The sequence below is a fragment of the Gossypium raimondii genome, chromosome 6, assembly GCF_025698545.1.
Source record: "Gossypium raimondii isolate GPD5lz chromosome 6, ASM2569854v1, whole genome shotgun sequence".
Classification (NCBI taxonomy): domain Eukaryota; kingdom Viridiplantae; phylum Streptophyta; class Magnoliopsida; order Malvales; family Malvaceae; genus Gossypium; species Gossypium raimondii.
Window position 1 is genome coordinate 25432910 of NC_068570.1, and position 18341 is coordinate 25451250.

Here is an 18341-nt window from a genome sequence, read left to right on the forward strand (position 1 = left end):
TTAATTATTTATCATGTATGATGTTTTAAGTTTAAATTTGATTATGATCAAATTTTTATAGATTTATTATATAAAAAGATAAAAATATTCTTATAAAAATATAATTTAATTTGTATATGAAAAGATAAGTTAGTAATTTCATAATTGAATTTATACCCTAAGCTACTTATGGATACGTAACCTATTAAAAATGAGGTATGGCAATGTGCTACAATATATATATATATATATATATGAGTGTATAAACTAAGAGAATAGAAAGACCCATTGGGCTTATTCATCTCCAAAGTGAAAATCTGTGCTGGTCCATTGGGGCAGTGCTTAGACAGAAGTAGTTTGTTTAAGGAAGGGATAATGATGGATAATGCCGAACTCAATTGTCTGCTTACGTGGCAGCATGTAATCCAGTTCTTAACGGGGGCAGTGGGTCCCCTTTGGATTTCTTATTCTCCCCGTTCCCTCGACTATTGGTTTAAGCCTGCCACAGCTCTTCTGCTCAGAGTCATTTGGGATATCCGGCGGCCATGGCAGCTTGTTCCCTCACTCTATCGTCCTCCTTGCCCCAACCTAAACCCTCATTTTTTGGATCGAAACCCTCTCATCTATCCTTACACAGCACTTCGTTTGCGCTCAAATCCCAGTGTTTCAGGGTTTCCTCAAGTTCCGTTTCCATCTCCAGTCGCCCCGCCGATGATCTAGTTGCATCTCTTCTCTCCAAGGTCTTCTTTCTTTCTCCTCCATTTAGTTCCATCAATTTGTTTTTTTTTTAATGCAACTGAACACCAAGTGAGAATTAGGTGATAAAAACGGATGGTGGAGTTTCACTCACCACAAAACAGCACCAAGACGTAGCTCAAGTGGCTAATGAGTTGAACAAATATTGCGTTGATGAACCAGTCAAATGCCCTTTAATCTTCGGAGGTAATAAACAGACCAAACCCAAATTCAAACACAAATTACTGTCAAGTGAAAAGTGGTTTAATGTTGGTCTTGTGGTTTTTCCAGATTGGGATGTGGTTTACTGTTCGAATCCCACGTCACCAGGAGGCGGCTACAGAAGTGCATTGGGGCGCCTTTTCTTCAAGACCAAGGACATGGTCCAGGCTGTTGAAGCTCCTGACTCCGTACGAAACAAAGTCTCCTTCTCTGTTTTTGGGTTTCTTGAGGGAGAGGTCTCCTTGAAAGGTAAGGCCACTCCCACCCTACGTTAACCTCACTAGTCATCACTTGATTTAATGTCGGCATGTTTATCTTTAACTGGCATTACCATGTTGCCATATTGTAATTCTATGACTAATAACCAAAATTGACTCATGGGTTGGTTCATGCATAAGCACCTAGAATCCCATTTATTCATCTTTTCCGCGAAACTCCATTAATTGTGGATGTCATCTCCACTGATACATGTTCCTTCATGCATTGTGCAGGAAAGCTGAAGGTCTTGGATCATCAATGGATTCAAGTCATTTTTCAGCCACCTGAACTGAGGGTAGGAGCAATGGACTTCCAGTATGGTGGCGAGAGTGAGGTCAAGCTACAGATCACGTATATTGACGAGAAGATCAGATTAGGAAAGGGCTCTAGAGGTTCTTTATTTGTATTTCGAAGGCGGCACGGAGGCTCAACCAACGTTTGAGACCCCTATCCAGTGCCAATAATTGCCAATGTTATGAAACAAAGGTGAAACGTTAATTAAATGGAGAGAACCATGCAATCTGAGTTGTTGAGTCAAATGCAGAATTTGTATGTATGGACATGCTTTGGGTATGTAAGAACATAGATGTGATGGATCAAATATACAACTTTCATTACTCCATATGAAAACACCCTAAATAGGGATGAAACCATAAAAAATTTCTATGGTGCTAAGAGAGCATCATTACTCCATATGAAAACGCCCTAAATAGGGATGAAACCATGAAAATTTTTTATGCTCGTCACAAACACAGCAAAAGGTTCATTGAAACTGGAAAAGTTTTAAAATACTAAGTTTCAGACAATTGATTGCCCAAAATAACATGGGGAGACTTGGTGCAAACAATGGTAATACCTTTAGAACTCTGAAATCCAGACAAATTAACCAGGGCCAACTTTAGGGATGTCATAATGCTCAGTTAGATTAGCCAAATATCGGTTAAATTCCTGAATGCGATCATGGTGTGATTTGGTGGCCATCTTTGCCAGTCTTTGGAGCTCAAGTTGGCGTGTCTGCTCTAGGAATTTTCTTTCAGCTGGAGTAAGATGATCCTCAAAAGCAGTAGCTTCGTCGCCATCTTTTCCAGCCTCATGGTTGTCGTCGGTCGTATCTGTTGACAGCCTTCTGTTTTCACCTGTCAACCTCCAAAATGATGATCACAATAACTTCGTGAGCCAAGACTGAACACCTCAGATTAGCAAATTTGAAGGGCAAATGCACTTAATAAATCAGAAACGCATGATTAAACAAAGACCAAGATACCTAGTTTGCATTGATTTAGAGGCTAACTTGGAAGGCAAAACAGAACAAAAGCTCAAAATCAACTACACATTATTAGTATAGAAAAGCTTCGGGCCTACTACACTTGTTTGAGTCTACATAGAACATTCAGTTTAATCATATCATAGAATTTTAACACCAACCCACAACTAATCTCCGAAGTCTTAAAAGAGTTAAAAGTTGAAGCAAAGGGCAAGTGGAACCAACCCTGGGAGTGGGGGGCATAACGGTGCTTGTGCTTCTTCCTCTTCTTTTTGGAAATGGGATCTGCTGCTTCGGCTTTAGCTTTAAAAACGTGGAGGGGTTTCCCTTTCAGCCTCAGTCTCCCCCCGGCAACGTTCTGGTAGGACGACATCTGTAGATATACAACACAAATGCAAATGCTCCGTCTATAAACAAAATTATACCAATAAAATAAATAAATAAAAACTTAACAGAGAAATGAGAATGCAAAGAAATAAGGATGAAATGCCTGTATATATGTTAAGAACAAGCTTCGCCTCACATCAGATCCCAAAGGTGATGATGATTGATGTCTTTTCTTTCTCTCCCTCCTGCAGGTTCTAGAGGCAAAAGGACGTTTCCAGAACCCCAAACAAATTTCATTTTATTCTCGTATATTAATTAATTAAATAAAAGAGAACTCGGTATTTAGAAACGCTGTCGTTTCTACCCTTTTTGACGCTTCCCACCCACTGCTTGCCGCGATAAATGAAATCAACAGTTTCTTATTTCTCAATTACAAAAAGAAGACAAGTTACGGTCTTGACGCCATTTCCAACTGTAGAATTATTAAGTTGATGATGACAATGGCAACGGCAATGGGGATCTCAGCATGTGGGGTTAGTCTTCAGTGGACGAATCCCAACTCTTATTCGTCAGGTTATCAGAATCAAACTACTAATATTCGCTCTTCACTTCTCTATTAATCACTATTTCAAATCAAAACTATTTTCAGGTAAAGGATGCAAATATGCTGGTCAATCCGTGGTAAAATTTTCCCCCTTTGTATTCAAGTTAGGATGCCGTTTATCAATAGTAAATTAATTAATATAACAACTATGAGGGTCTCAATTCATTGGCGGGGCTGGGCAGAGAGCGTTACCTATTCGAACCCTAACGGTAGGGAAAAAGAGGCTCCCAGGTGTACAATTGCTGGTGGATGAATATATTGCAAAGCTCAAAAGTTATTGTCATGTTGATGATGTTCAAATTCGCTCCAATCCTAAAAATGCGCGGTACTTCCTTTCCTTTTTATCCGTTGATGTAATTAGTGGTCTTAGAACTGCAATTTCACGGGTTGAATTCCTTCTTGTAGCAATGTGATGGCTCAGGTTCATGATGAAGACATAGCTGTCATCAACCTTATCACGTCTAATGATTGGGTGTGTTCTCTAAAACAATTCAGCTTAACTTCCTTGTATTGTTCGTATATTTGTCCATTCACTTCTTTTTTAGACACAATAAATCACCCTTGATTTTAAACTTTTTTACTTGTAGGTGGTGATGTTGGATGAGCGTGGACTAGATCTTAGCTCTGAGCAATTGGCTGAATTGTTAGGGGATGCTGGGAATACGGTGTGGAATACTAACCATTGAAATGATTATTGGGATTTACTTGAGGTTAACATAGATATTAGTCACCACTATCAGCCTACCACTTTTCTGTATTTGATGCTTGTAGCTACAAATATCTTAGTAGGCGCAACAATTTTACTTTTTGTTTGCAATTTGATGATATGGGAGGCATGCTGATGAATACTTTTAACTCCATATTGCTTGATTTTGATACTTAAGAGACTGACTCGTGCGTAACACTTTTTTTTTTTCTTTTGCAATTTGTCATGTTTAAGGCAGCTTCAAGATTATCATTTTGCATTGGTGGACCATATGGTCATGGACAACGAGTGCGAAAACGTGCAAATGTGTCGATCAAGTTGTCGTCGATGGTATTGAATCATCAAATTGCACTTGTTGTGCTCATGGAACAAATTTATAGGTGAGAAAAATGTCACTTACAGTTCCATCTTCAGTAATATCTTAAGCATCCAATCTTGTGAAATGTTGAAAAACATTCATTACGAAATCATATTGGTACTTATAACAGAAAAAATGCTTCTTTGACAATAAGGTGACTTATTTGGTCATGTTTGTTCACTGGCTGCTTTCAGCTTTAGGTTTGGGTTTGGGTTTGGGTCTGGGTCTGGGTCAATCAATGGTGGAAATTATTGGAGATAATAAATGAGTTAAAACCTACTTGGATTGTTTGAAGTTGTTAGTTTCTTTCTGTTAACAGTTTTTATGGTGGATGGTTATAATGTCTAGTCAAAATGGATAAACTAATTGAATAGTTAAGTATATCTTCCCTTTTTGTTTCTTTCCTTCACCTTCTCCTCTCTTGCCTTTTACTTTTTTATTTATTTTTTGTGATTGCATATGACACTGGTAATCGAAGAAGAAAGAAAAACTTGCCCCGTTCTCTGCATTTTGCATGGTGCTTACCAGCAACTTGTGTTTTAAAGTCACTGCACTTTACCCTACGGGAGGTGATGTATCATTTTATTTCAGATCATGGACTATTTTGAAAGGACAAAAGTACCATCATTAGCCTTGATTTCCGGCCAAGCATGCTGCACAGGTAATACTGAAATCTGAATCTGCTGCTTACTATTCATTCTATATGCTTATGCTATGGATACGATTTATGGTTGCATTATTCGGATATGCAACAAAACATCCCACCGGAAATGCATGATACATATGATTAGGCATGAAATCTTTGCCCTCCCTCCTCCCGGCCTTTTCTTGTCTACTCTTTATGTTGTTGTCAAGAATTGAAATCTTATATTAAGGTTTATCATTAATTATCATGCAGGCCTTCAGCTCCATTTATCAAAGGTAATGAGTTAAGACCGCTTAATAGGACGGTCTTCTTTTACGCCAGCTTAGCATACGTAGGATACCGCTGCATGTGTTTTATTTACCTACTTGCATCTCCAATTTTGATATGCCACTTCCCTTTCCTATCATTTTGCTTCTACATGTGCAGATTGAAATTTTTGTGAGAACCTACATTCGTAGTCTTGCACTCGACACCAATAGCAAATGAACTAGATGGAAAGGTGTAAAGCATGCTGCAGACTGACATAACAATCTTGAAGAGGCATAGACAAAGTTTGGGAGTTGTTGAACTTGGTAAATTAAGTTTATGCATTGTTTTTATTGTATCATCTAGCTACAAGTAAGAGATTCACAGTTGTAGTTGTAAAAGGATTTAACATTCAAGGCAATCCCAAACCAGTAATCTGTGTACCAAATAAAAAAAGAACGAAGGTTAAAATGTATTTGACATTGAAGTATATTATTGTTTTAGCATTTAGGGAAGATGGAGATGCAAATTAGGTTTGAATGAACTTGATATTCAAGGAATTGCATTGTATTCTTGATTAATGATTGAAAACTTTTGGAGTAAAAAACGGAAGAAATGAAAGCTGATTGTTTTGGAATGTCCAAAAAGCAGAATTGTCCAACTGATATCTATATAATATAATATAATATAGTATAGTATAATATAATAGGCTGGGATGAGATTTGTTCATTGTGCCCCATGGGCCATGGTCATATATACATGGACATGAGATAGGAGGGTTTTATCCCCAAAGTATGCCAAAGTAAGGGTAAGTGTTCGACCGAATCGAATCAAAAAAATTCGAGTTAATTGAGTTGATGAATCATATTTTATCATCCTAACTCAATTTAAAATTTTCTCAAATCAAGTTAAGTGAGATGGAATTCAAATTGAATCGAATATATTTGTTCGAGTTAAATTAATAAAAATGACTTTGGGTTCTTGTAATTCTTGTCACTCACCGGAATCAAATTTGTTCACTTGTAATCAAATTTGTTATTAACTTTATCCCTCATAATTTATTTATTAGTCTTTTATATATTAATTTATTTATTACTTATTTAGTTGCTTCAATTAGCTTTTGATCTTATCACTATGTATTTTGAAATAAAAAATATATTAAATATAAAAATGTGATTTTTTAATAAAAATTATCTTAAAAGATAATATGTGAAATTGATCTGAACATAAAATTTTAACACGAATATTTTATGACATCAATAATTCATTTTAATCGAAATTTATAAAGATTTAATATGATTAAACAATTCAATAATATAAATAGTACAAAATGTGAAAATTAATTTAATAATATAAATAGTATATATAAATAAAATTGTTATTATTTAGGTCTAGAGATTTTTTTTTTTTGTATGATTTTTTATTTTGGGTAAAGGGTGAGGAGTAGAGGTGATCATGGGCCGGGCCCAGAAAAAATTTCAGCCCACGTCCTAGGCTTGGGCCTGGCCCGACCTGAAATATGGGCCTAAAATTTTATCCAGGCCTGGCCCGGGAAAAATTCTTAAGCCCGAGCCCAGCCTGGCCCGACCTATTTTTTTAATAAACACCAAAAATTTATTTTAAAAATAAAAAAGTATTTTCAAAATATTTTAAAATTAAAAAAATAAAAAAATTATTATATATTCGGGCCCGGGCCAAAAAAGTGGTGCCCGAGGCCCGGCCCGTTTTCTAAACGGGCCTCTTTTTTTCTCAAACCCATATTTCGGGCCTATATTTTTACCCGAACCCTCCCATATTTCGGGTGGGCCGTTGGGCCGGGCCGGGCCGCCTGGCCCATGATCACCTCTAGTGAGAAGTAAAAGTTTAGGAGAAAACTAAAAAATTTTGAGGGTAGGGGAGTAAATTTTTGGAAGGAAAGTAAATGTGGGGAGTAAAATTTTGAGGGAGAAATATTCAAAAAAAAATTTAGGGGAAAAATGGGTTTGGGGTAGACAGGGGGTGAGATGAAAGGGGAGTAAAAGTTTTAGGGGGGAAAGTGAGAGGGAGAAAATTTTGGGGGAAAGTAAAAAGGTTTGGGGGTTTGGAGTACAAATGTAAAATATTATAATTTGGTATTTGGTTTATTCGAACTCGAAAACTAAACTCGATTCGAACTCGAAATCCAAAACAAAAATTCAAGTTGACTTGAATTACTCGATTAACTCAATTCGTTTAACTCAAAATTTATTTTTTTATCGATTTTTTCGAGTCGGACCGAGTTTTTCTCACCCATATGCCAAAGGAACCAAAGCTAGCTCAAATGTCAAAACTATCGTATGTTATGTAATGGGGTAAATTGTCCAATTGAACACTCAAAATCCTTGTAATTTAGTCATCTAACTTTTATGATATTTTCATTTTAGTCACCCAAGTATTAAATCATTAATGGCGATTAATTGTACACGTCAAATCATGCACATATTATAATAGCTCGATTTTTAGTGATGTCGGAAACAGTGATTCGAGACCACCAAATCTGGAAAATGAGCTCATAAATTTTATTATTTAATATTTACGAGCCAAATGAGGTTTTTAAAAGATTTTTGAATTAGTAAGTTTGTGGTTATAAGGATTTATTAGATTAATTGATTTAAAAAAAAAGAGGTATCGAGACCTCAGTGTTATAAACTGAGTCAATAAGGTATAAAGTTTCGTTAGGAAGTTTTAACGTTTTGGTAGTCAATTAATTAAAAAGGACTAAATTGAAAAAGATGCAAAACTTGCTAAAGTGATTAAATAGTCTAAATAGTAAATAAATGAGGACTAAAAGGGAAAATAGACCCATATAAATGGCCGAGGAAGCATAGCATGAAAAAAATCAATGATTTTATGTGAAATAAGGGTAAAATTGTAAATTTTCCCAAATTAAAGAGAAATAAATGGGAAATGAAAAATTCTAGACAAATTCATCATCATTTTCAGCTCAAAAATAGCCATTGAAGAGGGTTTAAGCTATTTTTTTTCATATTTTAGCTTCATATAAGTTTAATTCTTGCTTTTCTTTGAAATTTTTATGTTTTGGACTTTTACAACCAGGTCCAACTTACTATTTCATTAGTTTTTGATTTTGTTGAAAGTTTTGGAAGATACCATTGATGAGTTCATATTATTTTAGTTATTAGATTATGAAATTGAGATGTTGATGGGTATTTAAAGGTATTTTATTAAGGAATTTTGGATGAAATCATGTTTTAGGGATTAATTTGTAAAGTTGTTAAATTTATGTGAAATTCTAAAATTTCATGGAATTTATGGGCTGCTATTGATATATGTGAAAGTATTTAGGCTTAGAATAAGGAATAAATTACATGAATTTCATTTTCTGAGCCTAGAGACGAAATCATCATTTAGATCCAGATGTGACTTGGATAGAATTGAATGTAAATTGTATTAAATTGATGTTAAATTTACTCATATAGATCCAGATAGAACAAATACGGAACCAGATTGAGGTAAAGAAAAAGTGACGGATTAGTAGACATCAATTCATGAACACTTGTCGAGGTAAGTTCGTATAACTAAATTGTGTATATTTATATGCTTAAATTTGGATGTTGAATATGTAAATTGTAAAAATGTCATGTATGTGTATATAATTTACCTCATATCCGATAATTCCTGATAAATGAATAAGTCCTGATAAAATGAATGAAACTCGATTGGATACAGGATTCTGTTTCCCAAAATGGTAATGGTCCTGCATATGTTGCGGACGTACCATAGCTCGAAAGAGCGTCCGGTTACAAGCCCTCTCAAGCTTCATGTTATAGTGTTCTTGCGAGCTTCTCGTTAAATGCTCTTCTGAGCATCCCAACTGGTTGTGTTTTGCATATGTTGTAGACACACCACAGTCTTATGGGCGTTCTGTTTATAGGTTTTTTGTGAACCTCCTGTTAAAGTGCTATTCGGAGCTTCCCGTTAGTGCTTGCTTGAACTTCTCATTATATGGCTATTTGGTGCTCTCTGTTAAAGTGCTCTTCGGAGCTTCTTGTTAAGTACTCTTCAGAGCTACCTGATATAGGCTATTTGTGAGCTTCCCGTTACTAAGCCCAGATAAGCTTCCCGTTACATGGCTCAATGAGCTTCCCATTATAATGCTTGAGAGAGAGTTTTGTGTTTAAGTGCTCTAATGAGTACTCCCGGACATGAATTGACGGATTTCTGGTTTGTACACTTTATGTGTACTACCCTCATATCCATCGAGATTTCAAATGATTTAACAGGTGAAATTCTAACATGAAGACAAGTGAAAATCAAAACAAAATCAATATCTGAAAAATACATGAAATGCATGGAACTTGGTATTTGATGAGCTCATCTTTGGTATTGATATTTACCTGAATTGATTAACTAACATATTTGATGAGGTTATGTGCTTAGGCTATGGCCAAGTTGTTTGGAATGTATGAGGATGTTTACTTAATGTACAAATGAATGGTAAGTTTGCTTCCCGTTATACGAACTTACTAAACACTAAGTGCTTACTCTGTTTCATTTTCTCTGTTTTATAGTACTCGAAAGCTCGTTGGGTTGGAAGCTTGGCGAAGATCACTCACACTATTCATCGGCTCACTTCAGTATATTTATGACATTATTTTTGGATATCATGGCATGTATAGGTTTGGTTAGCCAAAGTTGGCATACAAATATTTTGGTTGTAAATAGCCATTGGAATGGCTTGTGATGAATGTGTTTTGGCATATTAACATATAAGTTAATTTCATGTTTGGTATAAGTGATTAATTTGGTTTATGAATATTAGTATGATATTAAGTAAATGTGGTCAAATAGATAAATTCACAGACATGGATTATGAAGTGATATGGTAAGTATGAGACTTGAGTTTTGCATGTTTTTAAATGTTTTGTATTGGCTTTTGGATGTGTTAAAATGTTTGTGTAGGTGAATGATCAAATGGGTGAGAAATAAGGCTTGGAAATAACCTTATTTTGTCCACACGGGCGTGTGTCTCAGCCGTGTGTGACACATGGCCTAGCACATGAACATGTGTTCTAGCCGTGTGTCCCCTACATCTTAAAATTTTAAAATAGAGTACTTGAAATTGATCACATGGCCTGGCACACGGGCGTGTGACTTGGCCATGTGACCCCTTCACTTAATTAAGTTACAAGTTAAAGAGTTACACGGGTTAAGGTCACGGGCGTGTGCCCTACCTCATATGCCACACGGTCTGACCACACGGGCGTGTGACCCCTGAACTTAGGAAAAATTTTGAAATTTTGTGAAAAATTCTCTGAGTTCCCGATTCAGTCCCGATTCATTTCTAATGTATGATTTGGGCCTCGAGGGCCTATAGAAGGGACTATATGGTTAAATTTTAATTAATTTTTGATACGATTGTAAAATAACATGAAATATCTTAATATGATCTGTAAATTTCGGTAATGCTCCTAAACCCTGTTCCGACGATGGATACAGGTTAGGGGTGTTACACATATTATGTTTACACTTTTATTTTGATCATCCAACTTCTAGCGTCACGAACTTAGATTTTTCACATTGCAATCCGTGCAACCTTAGACAATTTCTTCGCTCCAAAAATGTCTAAGTCAACCTAACTCCCAACAGTTGAAATTCAATAGAATTCCTCTAAGGCACTAACGAAGAACAAAGTGGAAACAACACAAAAGTTGAAAAGAACTCGAAAGATGAACAAAGCCACAGAAAAACAAGAACACTAGAGAGAATGTTTGTGTGAATACTCTCAAGAATTCTATTACTCAATGAATGAATTAAAATGAGGGGGAGAGACCTTTATTTATAGTTGAGTCCCTTCAAAATCAACGGTATAGATCAAAATACATCAATTGTTAGGATTAAAAGCTATCTACAAATCAAATATCTAAGATTACAAAATCATATATTCTAATATGACATATAATATTTAAGATTACATATCTTCGAAAATCACGTTCCATATTTGCAATATTTTGTAGATGGACTTTTAATCTTTCCAAGCAATGGGCCAATGCAATTGGGCCAAATGACCTCTCTTAAACATGATTGATCACACAAATGTGCCATGGTTGCGGGCTCCCATGAGCAACCCGTGGCACTAGGTCATTTTCATTTTGGTCACAAAGAAATCATTTTTTTTTAACTCTTGATCTAGATAAAAAAAAATTTACAGATTAAAATGAAAAGGAAAAAGAAACTAAAATAATGCATTAAAAAGTTGGCAAATTGTATTTTTTTATTCCGTTGCTGAAAATTTTAAAATTTTCTTATCGGTTTAAAATTTTAAAATTCATAACATCAAAATCAATTAAATAAATTGTTGAAAATTTTTATCCCTTAATAATGTCAACCGATTTGTTACTATAATAATGAAATTAAAAATTAATTAATTTAATCTCTTCTAAATTTTAAAATTTTATTTTATGTTTACAAATTATCCTAAATAAAATAAATTCAAATAACTCATATTTAATAATTGTTTGTGAAACTTAAAATTTCTTTTAATTACATATTCTTGAATCTTCATGCTAAGTTAAAAACAAAGAAAATTCGTGCAATTAATTAAATTAATTGCTTGTTGGGTAAAACAATGATGAAAATATTTGTAGATTTTGTTTGGCATGAAAGATAAAATTAATTAATTAAATTAATTGTAACGATTATTCTTTGTTTTTAACTTAGTATCCAAGGTTCAAGATCATATAATCAAGATAAATTTGGGTTTTGTAGACAATTATTAAAATGAGCTATTTGAGTTGAAAAATAAAATTTTAATTTATAGGATATTGAATTAATTAATTTCTTTATTATAGTAACAAATTGACTGTCACTATTGAGAGATGAGTTTTTCAATAATCTATTTAATTGATTTTGATGTTTTGAAATAAAATTTTCAATATTAAAAAAATTAGAATTTTCAAAATGGGTAAAAAGTATAATTTAATAATTTTTAGTGTATTATTTTAGTTTCTACTGTTTTTCACTTTAATTTTTAATTTTTTATCGTGATCAATACTTTAAAAATAATTTGGATAACCAAAATGAAAGCGATTTAAAATTGAATAACCAAAATAAAAGTATAAATATTATGTGGTGTGTACAAATAAATACACTCTAAAAGTTGAGTGAAGAAATTACAAAATTTCATTTTGATGACCAAAATAAATATGTTGTAAATATTAGGAATCAACCAGAAATAAATTTAAAGGGACGGATAAGGCTTTTTAAAAATTATAATTATAATATTACAATTATAAAAAAATATATAATTTAATTCCGATCCTAAGTATTTTTTTTTTGAATTCACCCCGGTATCAACTAGGTAATTCAACCATTGTAATGTAACCTGCTGTTCTGTTCTGCTCTCCAAAGACTGGCAGAGGCCACGATGATACAAATCAATTAAGACTTATCCTCTGGTTCAGAGGACGCCACGTCCGTCATTTCCACGTGTCAACGTCTTAAGTACTTAAAGATTTGCTTTGCCAGCTAGAATTAGAAACTATAAAACTAGAAACTCCAACTACTCGCTATATGGCTGTTAATATCATTCTTCCTCCCTCCTCGCTTTCACTTTGGCATACTAAAAAACTCATTTATTCTACTCAAATTAGGTTCCGGATCATGAGCTCGGCTTCAAAATCCCAACCCCAATCTGTTGCTTCCTCAGCAGTGTACCAGGTTCCGGGGCTAGACTCCCATGAAATGGACAGCACTGCGGACAAGACCTTTGAAAGGTACTCATCAAACACAGCGAAGAGGAATGGGAAAGGGGTTTCCATTGTTTGGTTTAGGAATGATTTGAGGGTGTTAGACAACGAGGCTTTGTTTAAGGCTTGGGTTTCTTCCCAGGCTGTTTTGCCTGTTTACTGCATCGATCCTCGTCTCTTTCAGACCACCTATTACTTTGGTTTCCCTAAGACTGGAGGTATCACTTTTCTTCCTGCTTTCTGGGTTGTTGCTTCTTGCTTTCCTTTTTGGATATTATCGTTTGATTTGAAATATTGACTGACCATAATCATAAATTGGCTTTGACATCAAATCATTCGTTTAGTTTAGTAGCTCAGCCTAACATGAAGTAATTCTCGTAGTCTTATTAAGGGCCTCATTTCTTTTTGTTTTCCATTTTTTTGGTGCTAGCTTTGAGAGCACAATTTATCATTGAATGCTTGGCTGATTTGAAGAAAAATTTGATGAAGAAGGGCCTTAATCTTCTCATTCAACATGGGAAACCAGAGGACATTCTACCTTCTCTTGCAAAGGCTTTTGGAGCTCACACAGTTAAGTACTGCCTACCACAATAATGTCTATATGCCTTAGAATTACTAAGCCATCGTATTTACACACTGCTCACTTCCAAGACTACTCTGCTCAGGTATATGCTCATAAAGAGACCTGCTCCGAGGAGCTACAAGTTGAAAGATCGGTTGCACGAGGTCTGAGACAGGTGGAGTTATCACGTGCTCAAGGGAATTCTAGCAGGTCAAGTTCAACCCACAGCCCTAAGCTACAACTTATATGGGGCAGCACTCTGTATCACTTAGATGACCTTCCATTCAGTGTCGGCAGTTTGCCAGATGTATATACTCAGTTCCGTAAGGCACGATGCTAAGTTGTAATCATTTTGGGTTCATTATAGTCTAATCTAGTGTGAATGATTACATTGAGGTTTTTCACATTAGATTTTGTTAACAAAATTATTACTTTCAGTCCGTTGAAGCCAAATGCACCATCCGAGGGTGCATCAGACTTCCAACATCTCTCGGTCCACCTCCTAGTGTTGATGATTGGGGAATTATTCCTTCAGTTGAGCAGCTTGGACTTCACTCTGAAAAGGCAAGTTGACATGTCATATATACTGCTTAAACAAATTAGTATGCTATAATCATTGAGAATGTTAGTGCTTATAGTGATTTCTATCCCCATTTATGACAGGTTGTAAAAGGAATGAGATTTTTGGGAGGTGAAACTGCTGCATTGAGCAGAGTTACAGAATACTTCTGGAACAAGGCAAGATGAATTGGCTTATTACTTTTATGTGAATCGTAGAATAACCGATTTACTTGCATCATAGGGAAACTGTAGTGAGGTAAAAATAGAAATTGCTTGGATTATGCTGCCTTCTTAATCAGTCTCACTTGCATGCTTATATAGGACTTGTTAAAAATATACAAGGAGACAAGGAATGGAATGTTAGGGCCTGATTACTCAACAAAGTTTTCTCCATGGCTTGCTTCAGGAAGTCTCTCTCCTCGGTTCATATATGAAGAGGTAGCAAAACTTTCTAATTCCCCCCCCCCCTTTGATGCTATTGAATAACCATGTATAATGAAGACGATGATTATAACTCAGGCAGGTATGCTGATTAATACTATTAGGTAAAGAGATATGAAAAGGAAAGGCTAGCAAATGACTCCACATACTGGTACCTTCCATTGCTCTAGCTCTTGGCAGAAAACTTGATGAATTTTGAAATTTCAGTTTGTGAAATGGAATATACATGATTGGGATGGCATCTATTGTTTAATCTCATATGAGGCTTGATCTTCACTAAAATCTTATTTTTCTTTCCTCAATATCTATGGACATTGTTGCAGGGTATTGTTTGAATTGATATGGAGGGATTACTTCAGATTCATTTCGATTAAATATGGAAATTCCTTTTTCCATTTAGGTAAAGATTGAAATTAGTTTAATTTCTGTAGGAGTTTACTAATGTTTATGGAGACATTTTTCCATATTTTCGTCAAAAGGCCTCCAATTACAATCTTTGATAGAATTAACAATGTTCCACAAATGCGATTGAACCGGTAGTCATTTCATACTGATTGACAAATTTGGGTAATATAGGTGGCCCAAGAAAAGTGGAAAAGAGGTGGCATCAAGACCAAAAATTGTTTGAAACCTGGAGAAATGGCTGCACTGGGTATATTGTTTTTTCTGCCTATATGCTTCATGCTTGTAGACGTTTCATTTTATCATATCTATGCTTTTATCATGTATTTACTAGAATTGTACAAATTTGCAGCTATCCCCTAATAGATGCAAACATGAAGGAACTATCAGCTTCTGGATTTATGTCAAATCGTGGCCGGCAGGTAAACTTTTCTGTTCTTTTTTTTCTCTCCTGTAGAATAGTAGACCGGCAGCAGTTTTCAAATCCTTAAATTAGCATCTTTGTTTTTGGAATTCCTAGAAGCTGTTAAACATGTTTTCAACATGATCAATGGCCTGCAGATAGTATGTTCTTTTCTTGTTCGTGACATGGGAATTGACTGGCGCATGGGAGCAGAATGGTTTGAAACATGTCTTCTAGATTACGACCCGTGTTCAAACTACGGAAACTGGACCTATGGTGCAGGTGATTCGCGTTACCTTTCTTAGGATCAACTAGTCTTAAGATATTTTCTAACCTAATATTATTTTTTATATATTTCTTGTGTTATTAGCAGTTGAAAAACTGTGAAAGATACATACCAAGCAGTTTTCTCGATTAAATTGTTAACTCATTTGTTCAATCTTTCTTTTGGAAAATGACAAGTCATATATCCTGTCATTATATAATGATCCTTCTTTTTAGGAGTTGGAAATGACCCTAGAGAAGATCGGTATTTTAGCATCCCAAAACAAGTAAGTGCACTTTTTCTGTGTGTATTTACATAAGTTTGCCAACGTCAGTATGACTGTGTAGCAGGCAAGGGTGTGGATAAATTTATTATAGCCGAGAAATAGTGGGAGGGGAATTGTTGAGCGTTACAGATTTTGTAGCTGTTCATTATTGTGATTAATTAAGATGATGAAATTTTCAGGCACAAACATATGATCCAGATGGAGAGCACGTGGCATTTTGGGTACCAGAGCTTCTTACCCTCCCCAAAGAGAGAAGGAATTTTCCTGGAAAATCATATATTGAGCAAGTTGTACCTCTAAAATTTGGGAGCAGTAATAAGCACCACAGTCAAAGAAGCAAATATGGTGGGAGACACTCCGGGTTACGCAATAGATGAAAGAATTCAACTGTTGGAAACACATTTTTCATATGCTGAAAATCTTTCAACTTGCATCGGGTACAATCAAATTTTAATTTGACAAAAAGAATACAGATGCTTGAGAATTATAAATTAAGTTACAAGTGAAAAAACAATTGGAAGTGGAAAATAACTATAAAATATATCCCTTTTAATAATTGCGGATTTTGTCTAAAGAGTAACCTAATATAAATTAATAGTACAAGACGTAATTCACTCATTAAATTACAATTTTAATTAGTCTCCTACTAAGGCTTTTGCGTTGAAAGTTTAATTACAAATTAAATATGAAAAATTATTCACAAAGTATTTTATCGTACAAAAGTTTCTATAATAAATGGAGTTGTGCTATTTTAACATGTACAAATTATAAAAGATAAAAGTCCTTATATATAGGTGTTATCTAAGTTGTAAACTTCTAGCTAGAATGATTAAGCCATGCCGTTAAATTTGATAAGACATAAAATAAAGGTAGAGATTCCAATTGCAACTTCTTTTAGATAACATTAGAATCCGTAAATAATATTTTAATTGATCGAAGTTTATCATCAATAATAATTTAATTAATTGTTACTCTATATCCTTAACAAGATTTCCGAGAAAAACTAAAATATTCAAGTTATAACCTGTCAATATATAAAATTAGGTGCACAATTCTCAATTGCACATTGGGTTGCAATTAACAATGCAACTAGCAATATTAATGTTCTCGTCTTTAGCATTTTTAACCAAAAACTCTACAGCAATTTCTTCAAGCAAAATAATCATAATCATGCGGCATCTTCAAGATGAAACTCTACCTTTGAAACTCAACTAATCAACTCTGAAACCAATCATCATCACGATAAAATTCATAGCATGAATCACAACATAACTACCAAAACAAGAAGAGTTTTTAACCACCCAAAATTAAGTATAGACCTCATAAATTCATCATAAAAATAGAAAAGAAAATATTATTAGCCGAAAACCAACCAAACACAAGTATCCAACATCATTCTAGCAACAATGGCAAAAAAAGCTCTCCCACCTGACCCTACCATTCAAATCCATAAACCATTGCAACTCTTATCTCCCCTTTTATGAAAAAAAATTCCAAAAGAAGTTAAAAGTGTTGGGGTCAAGGATGTAGGCCTTAAAACGATTTGCTCGACTCTTATGCTTGTTGAGAAGCATTATTTGTTTGTTCAATGAACACATTAACTTGTTTAGTGAGCGTAGCTGCTAGTTAATACAAGCTATCTTTGCATCAAGATATGCAATTAATCTAGATGTTCCCTAAGTTGCAATGAGTGGACATTTGTTTCCTGATCTTACTCAAACTTAGGTCCTCCATCCTCTTCATTAGCTTTAAACCTTAATGCAACCTGTTGGCCTTTATTCCACTTGCTTGAGTATTTCAATTCTGGTTATTTAGGTATATCCTCAGTCAGAAGATATATATATTTTCGTAGTAGTAGTAGTAGAATTTGAAAGATCAATGAGGGAAACTGTAACATCCTAAAAGTTATGGTATAACATCTGACACTATTCCGAGACTGAATATAGTGAAATTTCGAGATTTCGAGAAATGGAAAATGAGTCAGATAGAGAATTTTATGAATGTAAAAATGATATTGGATATTGAAAATTAATGCAGACTATTATGGATGTGAAAATGTGGAAAAAAGATTAAATTGTGTGTCTAAAAAGTTGGGAGGTTTAAAATGTAAGTTTGACAAAAAAGTAAATATGAGCTATTATTGATTATTCTGCATGAGAATAAGTTGGAATGTGTATTGATGTGATGAAAATCATTTTGGACCAAAATGAAAAAATTTGAAAGTACGAGGACTAAATTATAAATTTCTTATTTTTATCAAAAGAAGGGTAAAAGTGTAATTTCCATAAAAAGACTTTTATTAATATTTAAATTTTAATTATGATATTTGAGTTTGATAAATATTGATTT

At 34.4% G+C, this 18341-nt stretch overlaps 4 protein-coding genes across 6 annotated transcripts; 3 read left to right on the forward strand and 1 right to left on the reverse strand.

Annotated features, from left to right (window-relative positions):
• Positions 1–524: 524 nt before the first annotated feature.
• Positions 525–1733, forward strand: LOC105773409 (probable plastid-lipid-associated protein 8, chloroplastic). The gene is made up of 4 exons (XM_012595282.2): positions 525–719; positions 798–921; positions 1006–1185; positions 1428–1733. The coding sequence occupies exons 1-4, from the start codon at positions 525–527 to the stop codon at positions 1634–1636; spliced, it is 708 nt and encodes a 235-aa protein (XP_012450736.1). The 3' UTR covers positions 1637–1733.
• Positions 1734–1879: 146 nt separating this feature from the next.
• Positions 1880–3109, reverse strand: LOC105773410 (uncharacterized). The gene is made up of 3 exons (XM_012595283.2): positions 2949–3109; positions 2684–2831; positions 1880–2330 (listed from the first exon to the last, which is right to left on the reverse strand). The coding sequence occupies exons 2-3, from the start codon at positions 2829–2831 to the stop codon at positions 2077–2079; spliced, it is 402 nt and encodes a 133-aa protein (XP_012450737.1). The 5' UTR covers positions 2949–3109; the 3' UTR covers positions 1880–2076.
• An 82-nt stretch (positions 3110–3191) lies between these two features.
• On the forward strand, positions 3192–5905 carry LOC105773408 (putative RNA methyltransferase At5g10620). Of its 2 annotated transcripts, none has more exons than XM_052632517.1 (8): positions 3192–3358; positions 3435–3466; positions 3572–3714; positions 3795–3861; positions 3977–4054; positions 4330–4475; positions 5045–5114; positions 5526–5905. In XM_052632517.1, exons 1-7 carry the CDS (start codon positions 3277–3279, stop codon positions 5082–5084), a joined length of 588 nt encoding a protein of 195 aa, XP_052488477.1. In that variant the 5' UTR covers positions 3192–3276; the 3' UTR covers positions 5085–5114; positions 5526–5905. The 2 variants fall into 2 exon arrangements, with proteins under 2 accessions (XP_052488477.1, XP_052488478.1); XM_052632518.1 differs by having other exon boundaries at positions 3209–3318.
• Positions 5906–12880: 6975 nt separating this feature from the next.
• Positions 12881–16548, forward strand: LOC105774166 (cryptochrome DASH, chloroplastic/mitochondrial). Of its 2 annotated transcripts, XM_012596544.2 has the most exons (13): positions 12881–13290; positions 13503–13642; positions 13738–13962; positions 14073–14198; positions 14298–14372; positions 14517–14633; positions 14741–14787; positions 14960–15036; positions 15213–15288; positions 15391–15460; positions 15600–15723; positions 15943–15992; positions 16172–16548. In XM_012596544.2, the coding sequence occupies exons 1-13, from the start codon at positions 12897–12899 to the stop codon at positions 16367–16369; spliced, it is 1719 nt and encodes a 572-aa protein (XP_012451998.1). In that variant the 5' UTR covers positions 12881–12896; the 3' UTR covers positions 16370–16548. The 2 variants fall into 2 exon arrangements, with proteins under 2 accessions (XP_012451998.1, XP_052488948.1); XM_052632988.1 differs by lacking the exon at positions 15943–15992 and having other exon boundaries at positions 16172–16423.
• Positions 16549–18341: the final 1793 nt, after the last annotated feature.